This window comes from Fusarium redolens (genome assembly GCF_020744475.1).
Source record: "Fusarium redolens strain MPI-CAGE-AT-0023 chromosome Unknown BKA55scaffold_1, whole genome shotgun sequence".
Taxonomy (NCBI): Eukaryota; Fungi; Ascomycota; class Sordariomycetes; order Hypocreales; family Nectriaceae; genus Fusarium; species Fusarium redolens.
Window position 1 is genome coordinate 3,367,748 of NW_025763664.1, and position 14,988 is coordinate 3,382,735.

General features: G+C 48.3%; 3 protein-coding genes across 3 annotated transcripts; all 3 read left to right on the top strand.

Annotated features, from left to right (window-relative positions):
• Positions 1 to 2,568: 2,568 nt before the first annotated feature.
• BKA55DRAFT_550480 (mediator complex, subunit Med16) lies at positions 2,569 to 6,227 on the top strand. The gene is made up of 8 exons (XM_046191272.1): positions 2,569 to 3,075; positions 3,135 to 3,489; positions 3,537 to 3,792; positions 3,845 to 4,495; positions 4,545 to 4,664; positions 4,710 to 4,823; positions 4,872 to 5,153; positions 5,209 to 6,227. Exons 1-8 carry the CDS (start codon positions 2,909 to 2,911, stop codon positions 6,117 to 6,119), a joined length of 2,856 nt encoding a protein of 951 aa, XP_046056823.1. The 5' UTR covers positions 2,569 to 2,908; the 3' UTR covers positions 6,120 to 6,227.
• A 3,152-nt stretch (positions 6,228 to 9,379) lies between these two features.
• Positions 9,380 to 12,952, top strand: BKA55DRAFT_683131 (uncharacterized protein; the record flags this gene model as incomplete). Its single annotated transcript, XM_046198458.1, has 2 exons — positions 9,380 to 9,897; positions 10,015 to 12,952. The coding sequence occupies 2 exons, from the start codon at positions 9,380 to 9,382 to the stop codon at positions 12,950 to 12,952; spliced, it is 3,456 nt and encodes a 1,151-aa protein (XP_046056824.1).
• Positions 12,953 to 13,830: 878 nt separating this feature from the next.
• On the top strand, positions 13,831 to 14,964 carry BKA55DRAFT_588590 (uncharacterized protein; the record flags this gene model as incomplete). Its single annotated transcript, XM_046194817.1, has 4 exons — positions 13,831 to 14,431; positions 14,492 to 14,523; positions 14,735 to 14,839; positions 14,887 to 14,964. The coding sequence occupies 4 exons, from the start codon at positions 13,831 to 13,833 to the stop codon at positions 14,962 to 14,964; spliced, it is 816 nt and encodes a 271-aa protein (XP_046056825.1).
• Positions 14,965 to 14,988: the final 24 nt, after the last annotated feature.

Consider the following 14,988-nt stretch of genomic DNA (forward strand, 5'->3'; position numbering starts at 1 on the left):
AGGTCGATAAGCCAACCTCTATTGGGACAAGTGCAGCTACAATCTGCACAGTACCTGACTTGTTGGTGTGTTTATGCTGACATTCATTCAGGCGCTGTAACCGGACTGTCTCGAATAGGTATCACTGAGGCTTAAGTCAAGATAATTCGTACTTGAGTGGGACTGGAGTCACAATCGAGTGACTGAGGGTGAAGCCGCTTTTCTACCCCTGAGTTGGTTTAGCTCATTTCTGGGGCACTGAAGTTTATGACTTGAAGACCGCAATTCATCGGACTTCTTCCATTATTACCTCCACAGTTGAAGGAAGCAAAGACGCACGACGGCGGGAGGGTCACACCTGAAGCGACCTAAAAAAGCAAACATCTGCAGATCCACGTTTCTTGGTTCCATTATGAGATAGACGTGTTCAGCTAAGTTTCCGACACGCACCGCACACCATATCATGTCTTGTTATTATATCGACAGCGAATAATGCCAATGACAGTCAGCATAACTGGCGAACAACTCATCGGTACCAGGGTAACCTTACCACATCAACTTTATGATAAGAGTTGATGAAACCCAAGATTGTTTATTATTAGGTGTCCCCGCGTAATATTCTGGGTAGACTTCGGCTTCTTGGTACCGATCAATATAACTTGTCGGTCTATCCACCTTATTTCCAGCTTTCAAATTCATCACCCCCACAAGGGACCAAGTTAATGATCACAATCACCTGCCTGCTCAAGGCATTGATAGTGCTCATCACTTCCAGACATTTCTTAGCTCATCCAAGTGACAGATTCCCATGCAACGCTATCATACTACGGCGTGCAAGGGCTGATATCTGACAAGCAGAGTACTTCGCTGTTCAATCTGTTTAAGCGACGCCTAATACCACTGGTCACAGGCCAACTCACTCACAGTAAGACCCTTGAAGCGCTCCGCTAGATTGACTTTAATCCCACCAACCAGCCATATCGCTTTGGGAATCTGACCCGAGTTTGTAGCATTTATTCTGAAGATCTCTCGGAGAGCCCGCCGAGTAGTGTGTAGTTGGACAATAGGACAGCCTGTCTTGGATAATATCTTGCTCAACCAACTCAGCTCAAAAACAAGCCCCTGGAACATACATTTGCTGTGCCGCATTCAACCCTGATCTTGGGTCAAGCCAGCTATCACGACGCTGCCTTTTCGCTGTCTGCTGTCCCTGGTAGCATTCGGGAGCTCCGTAGAAGCGGTATTGTTGGCTCTATTAAAGGGGTTCGGCATTTACGGATCTGGATCCTACGAATCCTAAACTTCTGCTACCAATGATGTCGGTGACACGAGTACACGTTGTCCTGCAGACTCTTGGAGTTGAATTTGCTCTAGGTTGCTCAAAGTGTGTTCACGGACATACTATGGTAGTATGCAGTTTCAACCCATGGCCCGGTGCAACAGACACAGGGCCCTTATACGAAGTACATCTACTTGCGAGTGCAAGCATTTCCGCATTGGTGATTTCCTTGGTCCTTAGCTGTATCGAATACTTCTTTAAGTTTCGGGAATTTTCCATCTTGATCTCATGAGTTTTGTACCTGGTCTGGAAGGCATGGATCTTGTAGAGGTCCCGGACCTGTCGGCAGTTACCACTTACAAGACTCAGATATAACTAGGTAGATGACATATCGGAGTCAAGGCACTGTCAGCGTCCGTGTAGGTCCGTGGAATATGTTTCCCCCACTGTTGAAACTCTTTCAAGACCTCAGGAGGACTCTGCCTAGTTGTCCTCGGGTTGCGCGGCTTGTGGGATTCGCCCTACGAGAAAGATAACAAGGTCCAAGTTTCGATCACGGATCAAACACCGTATAGGTACTAGAAAATCATGATGCGGTGTAGGGAATTATGGAGTATGTTTCTATCGTCGAGGGAAATAGTGTAGTCTAGTTGTGCTACATCAACCTGAAACTGTTTGGCGGAGTGTGGATCACGACGTGCGATGCACAGACGATGCGATGCAAGCTTCAGGCTTCGCTTCTCAGCGCCACAACATGCGGTCTGATTCTGTCGCGCATATGAGATTCATCATACACGTGCCTTGAGAGGTCTGTGGTGGAAGAATGGCTCCATCTTCCGGTGGGAGGACTAACTATGGCTCTTTACGAGATGTACCAGTGCCCGATGAACTATCGCGGAGTTGAACAGGGTGTTCCCGGTGTGTCAGATAGAAAGCAAGGTCCAGCTTCTGAACTAGATGGTGTGTTGAGGAGGTGAAAAGGGACTCTCAAATGGATCAGGCGAGAATGGTAGAAGGTGCTTCGTTGTTTTATTCGAGGGGATCAGATTCAGCATTGGCCAATGATTCTTGTGTACTCTCGAGTGTTAGTCGTATGTCTGAACTCAAATATGGTAGCACAAGAATCACGGAACTTACTGGGTCAAGGTCATGTTTCCAGGTCAATCGGACCATAAGCTCCTTTGTAAATGAGCGAATGGGACCAACCACCAATGTATTATGCACTGCTGAATGGCATTCGTATTGGAAATATATTACAGATAAGAGTCACATAGTATTCAAGACATGTGCAGCACTCTTCGTGTAAACTAACAAGACGTGTCGTGTCGTTCATTGGTCAAAACACGGTCATTCTATAAATTGCGCATCCACTCATTAACAGCTCTGAACCAATGATACAGCTTACAGGACGGCACATTTGGCTTCAGCCTCGAGGAAGCCTCAGCCTTTCTTACCTCAGTCAACATTTGACTTCTTCTTCAGCCTCTCTTATCACTTAAACTTTAGGTCATCGTGCGGACCAGGTAAAAACTATAACTGAATCATGATATATATTCACTCATCGCGTTTGTTATCTTGATGTAAAAACTTCACTTTCCATCCACTATTGTTTTTTTGAGTATTCTTTCTTGATACCCCGTACTACCACCGATGACATCGGAAAAGATGCCGCTCATCCTGGATAACCCCATGCCAGTGGAACTCAACGATGTAGATGACCTTTTCGGCGATGGAGTTGGTCTGTCTCTGCCCGTGAGGGCGCAGAGTAAACAGCTCCAACAAAGAATGGACGATATCAGGATTCGAGGATGTTGCCAGTAAGAAGGCTCAGCTCAGCCCGCAGGCACTTATGCACGTTTTTGCTAACCCTCGATAGGACTGTGGCGTGGTCAAGGACAGGAACGATTGCCAACATCACACCTGATGGTCAGAACCTTGAACTTCGCTTTCTGCGACGCTCCCCAGAAGATGGCTCCTGGGACCTCAGTGAACCCACCACATGCCCCTTTGTCAAAGGCCTCCCAACCATTCCTATCGTTCACTTGGTATGGGCTGGTACCAGCAGTCCAGACCTAGCGGTAATAGATGCCGTTGGTCGCGTCTCTATCGTCAGCTTCTCTATCTCACTAAATCACCCTTTCCCTCAACGGAAATGGGACGCTGACCCAACTGACGATGTGCATACCGTCGTCGGTGCTTACTGGCTTAACGTTGCTCCTCCAAATCAGCAGGTATGTGTTGCTTGATGAGGTTTATCAGTGTTTCTGACTTTTAGCAGTCATCATACAATGTCATGTATGGGCCAGCTACAAAACATGGCAATGGGTATACCTATGAAAGCTCATTCGTTCATGCTGGAGGACCAACCCACCCCAGCCCTGCCAAGAGTGCCCTGCTCACTATCACAACGCATGGCGTTATCAGGATGTTTTGGTCACAGAATACCAATCGACTTGAGGAGACCACCATGGAGCTTGAAAGTATAAGTGCTTCTGATGAGCTCATTACACATGCATCTTTTGCATCCGAAAAGAGTATGCATCCAACCTATCGTATTGCTTTGCGTTTGTCACTAACAGCTGGCAGAACACCTCCTTCTCGCCGTTGCTACAACCTCAAAGCAGCTGAAACTAATCAAAATCGAGATTCAATGGGGCCAAGCATCACAAGCGGACAAGGCGACTGGTCGGCCCGCAGGAAACCTAAGCCCTTCTCTGGTTGAGAAACATTTGGCCACCACAAACTGGCTTCAAGGTGGCCCTGGTGATTCGAGCCTCGACACATCCATGATCGAGCTGTCTCACTTGGAAGTTCTTCCTTCTGTGATTGATAACACGGGCAAGAACACCACACCGCCCATGATTGTCACGGCACGGTCACGCACTCCTACTGAGAGCTCGTACCAGGGGAGTCAGAGTATCGTTGATCGATGGGAAGCTATCGAGCAAAAGCAGAACCTGCCATCAGCCTATGAGCAGCTCGGAAGTCGACGAAACAGCATCTCTTCAGAGCTACCCGCGGTGACACAGCTGCAGAAGGTTGCTCCTGTTATGGCCAACAAGGTTGTGGTTGCGTTCCAAACTACCAGTTTTGGCAAAATCCTGGTCCTGGCTTTCGCAGATGGCACTGTAGAATACCGTGACCGACTGACGTTCGAAGAACTATATACAACCCAGGAGTTGAATAAGGTTCAGAACCTTCGACAAGTAGGCTGGAGTTTTACAGATGAAGGGCCATGTAAGTATCTATATTCCAGAGTGTTGATCTTGTCTAACAAGAGTTGTAGGCCAGCAAGTTGCATTCTCCCCTACTTATTGTTCCATGGTGCAAATGGGCGAAGATGGAAAGATCAAGTGGAACAAACTGCATTACCCTATGGGTGATATTGGAAATTCTATGCACGATGGTATGTTAATGATGAGAGGATTGGCGAGTTACTAACCAAGTGCAGCTCAATATTGTGGCAGCATTGCGGCCTTAACCGTGACCGCAGCACCGTCAATGTTCTACCAGAACAACTATGATGATCTACTTGCCATTATACGACCGTATACTACCAAGAAGAGTACGTCCATCTTTTTATATCTCCCGCATGTCTGCTCACAAAAAATAGGATTCGTCCAGGATTTGGTGACCGAACTTATCAGAATTCTGAAGATCCAGATCGATTACTCTGAAGAGATCCATCATGATTCACTTGTCAGGAATGGATCTCTGCAGTATTGCCTCAGTATAATGAACGCACTCGGATTCCGTGGAGACTTTCATCCTCGATCTTTCCAGGGCAAGTTCTCGATGCTATTTCTGAATGTGCGGAACGTAGTAGTCCTCATCACAATTGCCAGTAATACACCAGTCACTGTTAGGGAAAAGCTGAGCCCCCTTGATGATCCTGGTAAGTTATCCTGCATACTCCTTTGGTTTGTTTATAGCTACTCACATCAATACAGAAGTCATTGAGACACTTGTCGGTTGTGCACGATGGGCGCTGGATCTGATCGCTTGGCTCATGGATTGTCTCTTCGAGCTTATGAACGATAATCATTTCCAAGAGCTCTTGACTCGTGAACGTTTTCATGAGCTTGCTCCTTATCTTCACGAGAAGAACAATGTCGCTTTTCATTTCTTGATGAGCTCCTCTAGTCGAGGATTTCTTTCGGCCATTTGCCGCAGACTGGCACACCTTGAGGCCCTAAGCGGCAGGGCTATCGAGTTCTATCGAAAGCAATCGGCTGTCGTCGAAGGTGCAGCTAGCGGTCGAGCAGCCCCTCAACTACAACAAGCATACCAGGCAATGCAACAGGTTACATCTTCAGCTCTCGTCAAAGTGTCTGAGGTTGAGACTCTTCTCACAGGTCTGAGTAATGAGATCCGACAAGCCTATCAAATCTTCCTTCCATCCCTCGCCAAAAGCCAAAATAATCAGTCTCAGGGGAAGCAGCTGGATATGACGATGAAGGCGGCCCGCGTTCAGATGGAGCTCTCCATCCTTCTCTCAGCTGCGCCCCCTGCACCGTTCCTCCAGATCATCAAGAAGTTCTTCAACGCAGACTTGCCAGCGTTTCGGAACACTATAGATCCAGGCCGGTTGTTCTTTGCAAATTACGATCTTCTCGAAGTCCAGGATGACGAACATAGCTTGGCAGCGAAGAAGGCACGGGGCATGGTGTATGTGGATGTGTTCAAACGCATGCAGATCAGACCCTCCCCCAACAAGCAGTGGAGACGGTGCTCGAGGTGTACTGCGGTCATGGAGGATGTGTTTGGGAGTCGCTCTGGGTTTACATTTGTTCTGGGTCAACAACGTAAGTGCTCTTGTGGAGGGCAATGGACATTGCTTCCCAAGGGACACGTCGCGTGAGATTTTGAAGTTTGAGAGGCGTATATTTGGGTGATTGGTATTAACTGCATAGGATTAGAGTGGCATAATAGGTTAGTAGTAGTATACAACAAGTAACGACAAGATCGTGTTTTCTCGATGCTCTTGAGGTTTATCATCTTTGATGTAAGAGTCTACTTGTTTATCCCATATATTCTCAGTATAACTAGTTAGTAGAAGATTTACAGGTGCCATAATAGCCTGTCTCAGCATGGAGATTCTCCCGCCTCCCGGGTTATTGGTACTGTCACTGGTCACATATCGGGGTGGGTTCAGCACTGGCTAGACTGGATCGAAGGTCTCGGCGAATTTGGAACCGTTTATCTTGATTATGGTGTCTCACTAATGGGGGCAACATGCTTCATCATCAAGCCATGAGAATCTACTAGAGGCATGCAACTCAAGTCTAGACTTAATCTTTGGACAATACCGAAGAGAAGCCAATTATTAAGCTGAAACTGCATCAGGCTTTGTTGGTGGTTCACTACAAAAGTTCAAACTCTCACCAAGGCTTTGCGATTGAGCAATACTCATACCCTATACTCATCGCTTCGACACCAAGCTCAGAGAGAGGCAGCCTATCCCCATACCATAGGGGAGATTGCGATGCGCTAGAATTTAACGTCGTCGAAACAGCAACGATAGCGTCGTTGCGATTTCAACGCTCCAGGTCGCATGGAAGGAGTGTGAGACTGTAACTAGCAGATCGATCAACATTAGACCACGAGCCGCTCAAAGCGCCACCTAATTTCGAGTCAGTGGGGGGAGAATGATCATGAGGGTTTTTGATAGAAAAAGCAAGGTCGGTAGTTGCATTTGCTGTCGATTTTGGCAGCCTTCCGATGTATCCTTGTGTGGTGTAAGGATCGGCAGTTTGCCGTGGTATTTGCTGGATGCGAGCGTTTGGCGCCAGGAAACTCTCCGTTTATAATGGTAATATGAAGCTACAACGTACAACTACAACTACAACTACAACTACATGATAATGTGCGTATTAGCCTGTGGCTGGAGAGGTTTGTGCTGCTGCACGACAGACTTCTTAGCCTTGGATAGCATGAGATGGAGTGGTCCATGCAACAGCCAACAGATGGACTTACCATGACTCAAGAAACCTCTAACTTGAATACTGCAGAGTGTCCAGACGAGAACATGATACGAAACTATTCCGTGGCTTGCTTATACTGTAAGTTCAACATCGTTCGATTCTATTCTCCGGTTTGACTGCCGAATCCTGGCTTGTCATGACAATAGAGTTCCAGTCGGCAATAGACAAGAACACAGTAAAAAGACCCTGAAAAAGAAGATGTCATTTCTGCTACAATACGAGAATACAGCAGGGAAACACCCTGTGGTGAGTTCGTTCAAATATCTACAAGTGCCTTTACTATACAAGTTATCGACGGATCAGGCACCAAATAAGAGTCAAATGCCTCGATGAACCACCGAGAATTAGTTCGCGTCGACAATCTTCACCGCTTGTTTTCTGCACTGCACCGGGGTAACGTATAATTTTCGTAAAATAAAATAAATGCCAACGGAGGATATCGAAGCTCGACGTTGGTTCGTGGATGTTTGCCATGGGCTAAACGCCTTCTCTTATTTTTGTCTAACAGCTTATTAGACTCCCTGTCGAGCACGTGAAGCGCTAGACAAGGGGTAACCCACGACCCCTGGGCTATGAGGCGGTAGAGCTGAAGCAGTAACTGGGAATCATCAAGGTTGTCTTGATATTACACAAGCGAATTGATCAACAACTACAGCAACGAGTGCGCCTGCAAGTTTAAGTGCTTCCATCCATAGAAGAAGAAAAGAAAGAGAAAAGGAGTTTCACCCGCTGACGAGCGGCTACTTGCATATGCATAGAATCATGGAATGTTTTGATAGCCGCCTCCACGATATAACGGTAACATAATTACGCGCTGTCGTGGAACAATGCTTTTTTTGAAAGAACGCGGCCGAGGACAGATGATCCCTGAACTTCTATGTTTATTAACCCTGTTTTTAGTCTTGTCCATGCCTCGTCCAACCGCTACCTGAGGCATTGACCACAGATTGGCCGATGATAGATCGCTCTCGTTCCGTTTACTTTATGTATAGTTGATGGACAAACAGATGAGATGATATTCATAAGACGGATAATAGGGGACCCTGAGCTGTTTCTCCTTCTACGCGCAGGAAAAAAACATATTCAGTGGAAGCTGTGCCACTCCAAGACAAAGGATTGTCCATTTAAAGCGATCGACAGTTAATATCTGGAAGGTAACATCGTAACCATCCACTCAAAGAGTTTGGATGGTCCGAATTGGTCTGAACATGCCGCTCTTTGCGCGGCGCAATCAATCGAATCTGGCTCACCACCTTAATACCCCTGAACGTTGTGGTCATGGTAGCGCCTAGGTTATGGCGCTAGCGCAGGTACTCTACCATCTCTGTCACCACCTTCACCACAAATAACCCCTGGTCGTTTAATTGCAATTGGTTGATTAGCCCGCTCATGTTCTTCAGGCACAGATTGTTTCTTTGCGAAAACAGTCTTTGACTGGTCACTCCTTTATTAATTGCGATCCAATGCGATGAAAGACGTCAAAGGACCTAGACCAGCTCTGCTTCCAAGCCTCATCATTCCTCTTGTCCCTCTTCCGAGATCCAATTAGCCCCTCACATAAGAAATCAGCAAACCAACCAGTTCGAGAGCTTTTGGCCAAACATAAAGCCTTGTGGGGAGTTCACGCTTGCGGATCAGGGGTTGGATCCCTTTTGGCTGGTGAGAGGCCAAGCTAACAGAGCTGTAATTATCGGACCCCTGACCTTAGCTTAGACTATCGTGCATGGTCCCCAGCCATCGTCGCAATTCTCCTCTCTTTAGTTGCTGGGCTTGTTTTCCATCCATTCTCGCTCCCTTCGCTTCATCCCAGGGGCCAAATTTCACTTCTTTCCTCCCTCACACGTTGGTGATTGAGGCCTTATTCCGGTGATAAGACATTAGTATTGCTACTACTACTGTACTATACTACCTGAACCTCACTACCTATCGCTTGCTGGTGGCCCCTGGGTCAGCCGTCGATACGTCGTCGCCTCACTCGTCACACACCCCACTCCCTTCTTCTCTTTCACACCTCCCATCACGCACACACACCAGCTTCACTCTCTTACCGCCGCGGCTCTACTACCCAAGACCTCACGAACCGTATAGTACGGTACCTTTGGGTGGCTCGTAGCGAGGACCGGTATATCTTCCAAATATGGAACCCGCCCTGGCCTCCGCTCCGGGGTCTGGAGTAACGGAGCCTTCTGCGACATCTGATACTCGTTCTGATACCAAGACACCTCCTGTCGACGTCCCATCTGCAACATCTGCTACAACTTCCTTTGTCCCTGCCGATAACTCTATTCCATTATCCTCACCATCAGCCCACCCGCTTCAAATCGAAAAAGAGTCGCATCCACCTTCTCCGAAATCCTCTCCCGCACACGCTCGATCTCAGACGGTAGACGTCCTACCCGGCTCGTCCTCCGTCTCCGGCTCTATTGCGTCGCCTTCCGGTTCCGTTCAGTCTCCCATCAGAGGTCCAATTAAGCGCAAACCTCTGTCATCATCAGCATCAGCATTGGCATTGCGATACTCTGCGTCGGGATCTCCCTTGCCGTCACCTCTGGACCTTGGAAAGCCGAGCCAGAGATTCGCGAGACCTTGTTCAGTCGACAGTCCGACCCTCTACGAATTCTCTCCTGCGCAACGCGCCGCACCACCAGCTGCCCCGTGAGTCCTCTTGTCAACTTGATTCTTTGTCCCTTTGTGTCCATGTCTTACACGGCCAACCGGACTTCCCCTCACTTCCCTTGCAGAATCTGTGGCTAACTGGAATTCCTCTGGTAGAGCTCCCGACGCCAACCTGGCGTCCCTTGCCGCGACAACCCCTGGATCACAAAACATTCCAGGACACAGCCCTACCATCTCAAGTTCAGACTTCTCTGACGTCCTGGATGGGTATGATGATTTGATATCAGACTCAAAATTAGATTCTGCACCAGACATTACCTCCGAGACCATCCTTGATGGGAGCGATAGCGACGACGACAAGGTCCAGAAGATTCATTCAAGCGACAAAGAAACCGCCATTGTTCCTAAAACTGCCGAGCCAACCGATCGCTCTGAAACAGAGGTTCAAGGAACCCGATCACCTGCATCTGACGATACTATATCAGAACAGACTCTCGCTTCCGCCCCCATGTTTGTTCCAAAGCCAACACCACCACATCTCAAACTCGACAAGGTCACAATTGACGTTGCGAACTACGACACATCACCGGATGAACCACATTCCCCCTCAGGTCAAGGAACACCACAGCTCAACAAACCATTACCCAAGTCGCCGAGCCAGAATTCACCATTCGCTTCTCTTTTCCACTGGGCAGCACCATCACCATCTCCCTCTGCGACGGAATTTTCGTCCACATCATCGCCAATCTCCCCTTCGAAACGCGGCGCGGCCAATGATACCCCCTATTCTACGGTTAGCAACCCTTATTATATTCGCGAAGATTCCTCAAGCGTGACGGATATCTCGAGCTCTCGTAACTCATACTCATCGGTTTCACAGTCCCCTACTTACGCGCAAATCGACGAAATGGAAGATGAATTAAAGGCCATCAGCGCCGAGCTGGCAAGCTCAATCCGGCGCGAGATGGATCTGGAAGACCTGGTAGATCGACTCCAGGAACAAGTCAACAACCCTCAAGCTCCCGGTAAGAGGTCAAGCGATTATTACTCCGACTCGGGTTATAGTTCGGCAAAGATGAGTGAAGCCGAACCGAGTCGAGAGGAACTTGAGAAGATTCAAAGGAGGGCCGAACAAGAGAAGGCCTCGATAAGATTAGAGCTCACAAATAAGCTTCAGGATGAAAGGGGCAAACGAAAAGCGCTCGACCACCAGATCAAAGAGCTTGCCGAAAAAGCATCGCAAATCGACCTGGCGCAATTGAATAATCAGGATGCCAGTGGTCGACTTAAGGATCTCGAGACTACATGCGGCGATCTCAGGAGGCGACTGTCTGAGGAGCGTGTTGTTAAGAACAACTTTGAGGACCTCATCAATGCCATCAGGGGAGAGCTTCACGAGGCTACCAGTGAGCGAGATAACCTTCGCGACGAAGTTGTTCCCCAACTGAGGGCTCGTGTCGAGGGCCTCGAGATAGAGGCTGCTGAATACTCGAACTTGACCTACGAGTCCTCCAAAATGCAGCAAGAGCTCCATATGCTCAGGAAAGAATACGACAACTTACGAGGCTCATCAAGATCTGGTTCCCCAACGCCTTCAATGAACCGCATGTCTCGTGCCATGTCTGGCGGTTTTGGTGGCGGCCTTGCCCGATCAAACTCGGTTGCGACTGGCTCGTTCCGTGGCCAACGACCCTCGGGTCTATCAAGGTCTAACAGTGTTAAGAACCTACAGAACGAGTCCAGAGAGTCCCTTTCTGAGCGACTAAAGGATGTCGAGGCCCAGAGAGATGCCCTCCACAAGGCACTGAAAAACCTCCTTGATCGACAAGAGTTTCAGAACCGCGAAAACGAAAAGAAGATCAGAATGCTACAGAACGAACGAGAGAGGCTCCTCTCAGCATCTCCACGGAAGGCCGGGTTTGAAAGAGAAATTTCAAACCTGCGCACAGAGATCAACGTTCTTCGTCGCCGAGCTGAAGATGCGCTTGAGCAGAAGTGGCAGGTCGAAAGCGGTCTGGGCGGACTGAAGATGGATTTGGATAAGGCTGAAGAGGAAATTTCTTTGCTTCGCAACCTCCTCAAGGAGAAGGACATCCTTATTCCCGAATCATTCGCCCGCTCAAGTGGCTCCAGCAACGCAAGCAGCTCGTTTGGTAACCTGAGTACGCCGGTTACATCTGAGTCGCTTGCCAAGGCCTACAATGAGCTCAAGGCTGCTTATGCTGAGTCACTCGAGCGGATCAAGCAGCTCGAGCATGAGACCGTTGGCGATGAGAAGACTCAGCTCGCTGTTCAGCGACTAGAGCGCACTCTGTCCATTGCAGTCTCTGAACGCGATGCCGCTCAACACGAGGTTGAGAATCTCAAAAATCAGTATGATACCATGAGCGAATACGAGGTCAAGACTATGGAAAGTGAGCGCGCTCTTGCCGACGAGCTTAACGACTCTGCTCGTCGAGTTGGAGAGCTTGCAACCCAGGTTCAACAACAACTGGCGGCAAATGCTCAGCTTCGAGAGCGTCTCTCTAACGCTGTCGTGCGAGGCGACAACGATCGCAAGGCTAACTCGGATCGAATCGCTGACCTACAAGTCCGGCTCAAGTCTATGGAAGAGCAACTCATCGCTGCCCAGTCAGCATCTGAAGATCGTGTCAACCGTCACGAGGAGGAGATTGCTGCTATTCGCGAGGCGCATAATGCCCAGCTCCAGCGCATGAGCAACAACACCGGACTCAGCGGCCCCCGATCTCCTAACTTTCAGGCCAACCGCAAGCCTTCACTCCTCAGCCCCCTATCGCCACGATTCCCTGGCGCTCTACGCTCCCCTCGCCTGCCCGAGAAGTCTTTTGAGGATGCCGCCCAGATGGAGGTGCTCCGCAACCGCATTGCTGAGTTGGAGAAGGCACTCGAGGACGCTGAGCAAGAGATGCAGGACGTCGTGGCCAGGATGAGCACCGCCCAGATTGAGGTGCTCAACCTGCAAGATGAGCGAGAGGCCGCTGTCCGCGAGACACGACGCCTACAGAAGCTTCTGGAGCAAGAGCAAATGAAATCATTTGAGGATAGATTTAAGACGCTTAGTGGCAGCGTTTGAAAGAGAAGGAATGTGAATAAATAAGACCACATGGATTGGAGTATCATGATGGGAGCACCTTTCACGGTTGGTGCCCATGTTGCATTTAGCGAGACGGAGTTATCTGATTTTACCATCATCATTATTTGGTAATGATTCTCAGCGACCAGTAAACAAAGACTCGGGCACGCATTCTACACGGACTTTAAAGAGTCTTGGAGTACTCTATTGGGTACCTATCATCGCGCTCACATACGCGTGCATTGGAAAAGGAGCGCTTGGGAAACATTTGTGTTGACTAGTTGATACTTGTTTTGCATCGAACACAGACCGCAAAAGGACGTGTTTATTGTGTGTATAATGTTTTGTATTCTCGTTTGACTATGGGTTTGTCGGGGTGTTTGCAACCTGTTGGTTTGTAGGATATTGGAATGGATAACCAACCGGTCAAGTCAACCGTTGTATATCAATCGAGTTTAATTATAATGCATATTCAAGTACATCAAATCTGTGACGAGTGTTTGCCTTGTGTCTGTGCACGCTGTTTGATAATTTGTATAATCTTAGTGTAGAAAGCTTCACGTTCTCAAGTTCTGGTGTTTGCTCCTCTACATAAGGTACCTAGTTGGTTCAAAGGCAGGGGCGATTTCTGTTAAAACTATCTCGAAACACGATTGGAAGTCGCTCTATGCCATCGTGGTCGCGATTGCTGTTGAGGCCATTTACAACCCGATTTGGAAGTTGCCATACACTTTGCTAACTTGTTCATTACTCTCGCATTTTACAACATGTAACGATTTCAAGACTTATTTCTTTCAACTTGTCACATTGTGTGTACCATAATAATTCAAGCCAAAGCATTTCTACTATCCTTTAACCCCCAAGCTTGATTGAACGCAATGCTCTCGTTCAAGCATCACGCCCTCTACTGGGTCTTTTCACTCTTGACAATTCCTCTTACCAGCATCCGGAAGCTTCTCTCCAGCCATGGAATTTCTACGAGCTATATTAACGAGGTCGAATTTGCGACTATTTGCCTCTCAATGTATTTTGTTGCACGCCCCTATTCAAACGGACTTCAAGACTATTGTCGAGGAGTAGAAGAAGGCGTGGCCAAGTTCAGTGGGAACATCGAGGCGGCCGATCTCGAAAAGCCCGTAGAGGAGAACGGCATCACGAAGGAAGTTGAATCCAGAAACGGCAATGCGAAAGGGAAAAAAACCAACAAGGGCCGGAAGAAGCCCGCCCAAGGTGCCAATGGCAAGCCTCGAGCAGTTCATTTTGAAAAGGAGTCGACCCAAAATGGGAATGCGAAACTGTCCAACGGGAATAGAACTCTTCAGAACATAGCGGTGGCACAACGACTCCGGAAGAAATCGACTGGTCGATACACTACCACCCAGCAGTCCTTCTTCAACTTTGCCTGGAAGTACCTTGATGCTCTGTACTATATGTCTCTGGGGATTCTGTTCACTCGTACAGAGCCTCTACCTGGATTTGGTGAGACTGTTGGAAACGACCACCTCCAGTCAGTTGGTCGAGTACTCGTGAGCTTTCTAGTCATAGGCACTCTGGAACCAATCAGACATAATGTGAGTAGTTGCTATTCCGTTCAAGCTCGTTAGTTTGCTTATGAGTTATTTTTAGCGCTGGGACATCGAAGTGTCTGGCATGGGGATGTTCTCCTACTGTTGTATATTATGCAACGAAGGGCCAGGGCCTTGGGCATCGACATTAATGGGATTCTGTAGCTTGGTGGTCATGGGAATCCTTGTAGAGTGTTCCCTTTATATAAAGCTGCAGTATTGGCCTTGGTGGCCTGGTGTCTGGTTCGCCGATAGCCTCAGTGGCCCCGATATTCTCATTCGTGTTTGGTTACTGGTGCCACTCATTGATATTGCTGAGACTGTAGGTTTTTGAGACGTGCTGAGAAACATAAACTAATGCGAAATCAGGTCCTGTACGCCATTTCTTCCAAAATCTGCGCAGAATGGTATAAGAAGAGACTTGAGCTTATGCAGAAACCCCTTTAGTACACGCGGGTTTGCCATAGGATT